Source organism: Neophocaena asiaeorientalis, unplaced genomic scaffold (assembly GCF_003031525.2).
Source record: "Neophocaena asiaeorientalis asiaeorientalis breed wild unplaced genomic scaffold, Neophocaena_asiaeorientalis_V1.1 scaffold488, whole genome shotgun sequence".
NCBI classification, from domain to species: Eukaryota; Metazoa; Chordata; class Mammalia; order Artiodactyla; family Phocoenidae; genus Neophocaena; species Neophocaena asiaeorientalis.
The window spans coordinates 222,147-224,265 of NW_020174047.1; the positions used below are offsets into that span (position 1 = coordinate 222,147).

The following is a 2,119-nucleotide window of genomic DNA, read 5'->3' on the forward strand; positions in this document are numbered from 1 at the left end:
AGTCTCCTTTCTCTAGCTCCTCTAGAGACCCAGAGCCCCTATCCTAAATCATATAGTTGGGCTTTCTAGAGAGAGTAGTCCCTGCACTAAATCACATTGTTACTATTTGGCTAGCCCATGGCCCCCAGAAAAGAAAAGGTTACCTCCCAGGAGCTGAGAGCAAAGGTCAGATCCCTGTTTGGGCAAGGTTAAATTCTTCATGATACAGTACACTTAGTAGGCATTTGGGTTGTTTCCAGTCATGAGATTAGACAAATAGTGCAGTTAGAAACATTTTTGTATATGTCTTTAGATGAACTTATACATATATCTCTGTTGGGTATATACCTAGGAGTGGAATTGCTGGGCTCTTAGGAATTTTTGTTTGTTTGTTTGTTTTAAACTGCTTGTGTCCTGGTGGGAATCGTTCAGTAGATATTGAGAAATTGATGCTGCAACAGAAAATGGATAACTGAAGGAGTGAAGTTCTTTGGGTTTGGGCCCTCATACGAGTAAATACATATCTTCCTATGGAAATTGAACAGGTTCTTATGGTTCACAATGCCAGGATTATACTGGGCAGAGTAGGCAAATGTGTTTGCAGCCAACTAGCTCATGCTTTCTTATTGGAAGCATGAAGATGAAAAGGCTTTTCTGCTATCACAAAGAACTACTTCTAGTGCTCAACATCACATGCATTGCTGTGGTGGAGAAGAAAAAGGAGGGAATCCTTTCCAGTGGGCTCATACTGCTTACCATATATGTGGCAGAGTCCTGCTTTGTGGAACTAGTGATTATGAATGGCCAGTCTCTACCTGTGGAGAGGGAAGGGGTAAAAACCATTGAAACAGAATTTAATGAAAGTAAAAGTTTTGCAGGTATTATTGCAAATCAATCATGTAGTCAATACCAGGGATCAAACAATCCATGCTTTTTTTTTTCTAGTCTGTCACCTTCAAAACAACCAGCAGAAATCTTGCCCGAGCCATGTGTATGAAGAATCTCAAGCTCACTATCATCATCATCATCATATCAGTCGTAAGTTTTTGTCCTTTTAATATATGGTTTTATTTTTCAATCTCTAAGAAATTAGGTGCTGGAATTCTTTCTCAGTGATTAACACTCTGAAAAAAAGTGACTAGCACTCTGAAATGAGCTATGTATAAATTTTAATGGTGAAACACATGACCAGGGATTAGTTTTCCTATGAAGTTACTGTGTCATAGCGTCCCTACTTAAACCCTATTTCCCTACTGAGAATTCTTATATGTAAGTAGTCGTTTAAGGCATTCCAGATATTCCTGATTATTTAATGGTTTTCTCACTGCTGAAATGGGACTCTTCTAAACTTACATTTTCTAATTGAGTGAATATTTTCTAATTATATTTCTGTTTTCTAGTTAATTCTGTTTTCTATTCCTTTGTTTCTGTTTTCTCTTTTCTAATTCATCTGTTTTGTTTCTGGCAACCTTGCATAATTTTTAGTAGTTGTAATAGTTTGTCAGTTGATTCTTCTGTGTGCTGTAGATCAGGAGTCAGCAAACTTTCTGTGAGGTCCAAATAGTAAATATTTTAGGCCTTGCAGTTCACATACAGTCTCTGTCACATATTATTTTTTTAAACAACTGTTGAAAAATATAAAAACCATTCTTAGCTCACAGGCGATGGCTGTAGTTTGTTGACTTCTGCTATAGATAAATTATGATACTGTCTATTAATAATCTTAACCTCATCATTTATTTATACACACACACACACACGCACACACACACACACATTTCATTTACAAGCAGTGCTGAATAATTGTGGTATCAGTAGGAATCTTTATTTAGTTCCTGGTTTTAATTGGAATGCTTCTAATATTTATGAGTGATATTTAATATGAATTCTTGTTACTTTTATTGTGAGGTTAAAGAACATTTTATTTCTAGAGTGCTAAAAGTTTTTTTTATCAGGAATAGGCATTTCATTTTAAGAAATGGTATTTCTCTACCCAATGAATTGATAATATAACAACATTTAATAATATATTGAATGACATTAATGAAAGCACTAATAATTAACTATTCTTTCATTTCTGGGATAAGTACTAAGAGGTCATTATGTAGTATTCCTTTTTTTTTTTTTTTTTTTTTTTTTT

At 34.8% G+C, this 2,119-nt stretch overlaps 1 protein-coding gene across 1 annotated transcript in view; it reads left to right on the top strand.

Annotated features, from left to right (window-relative positions):
* VAMP7 (vesicle associated membrane protein 7) overlaps positions 1-2,119 on the top strand; it is a 66,575-nt gene that overhangs the window by 59,510 nt on the left and 4,946 nt on the right. Inside the window, exon 7 of the mRNA XM_024753971.1 lies at positions 925-1,017. Coding sequence (XP_024609739.1) covers positions 925-1,017 — 93 coding nt within the window. The remainder of the gene's footprint in view (positions 1-924; positions 1,018-2,119) is intronic.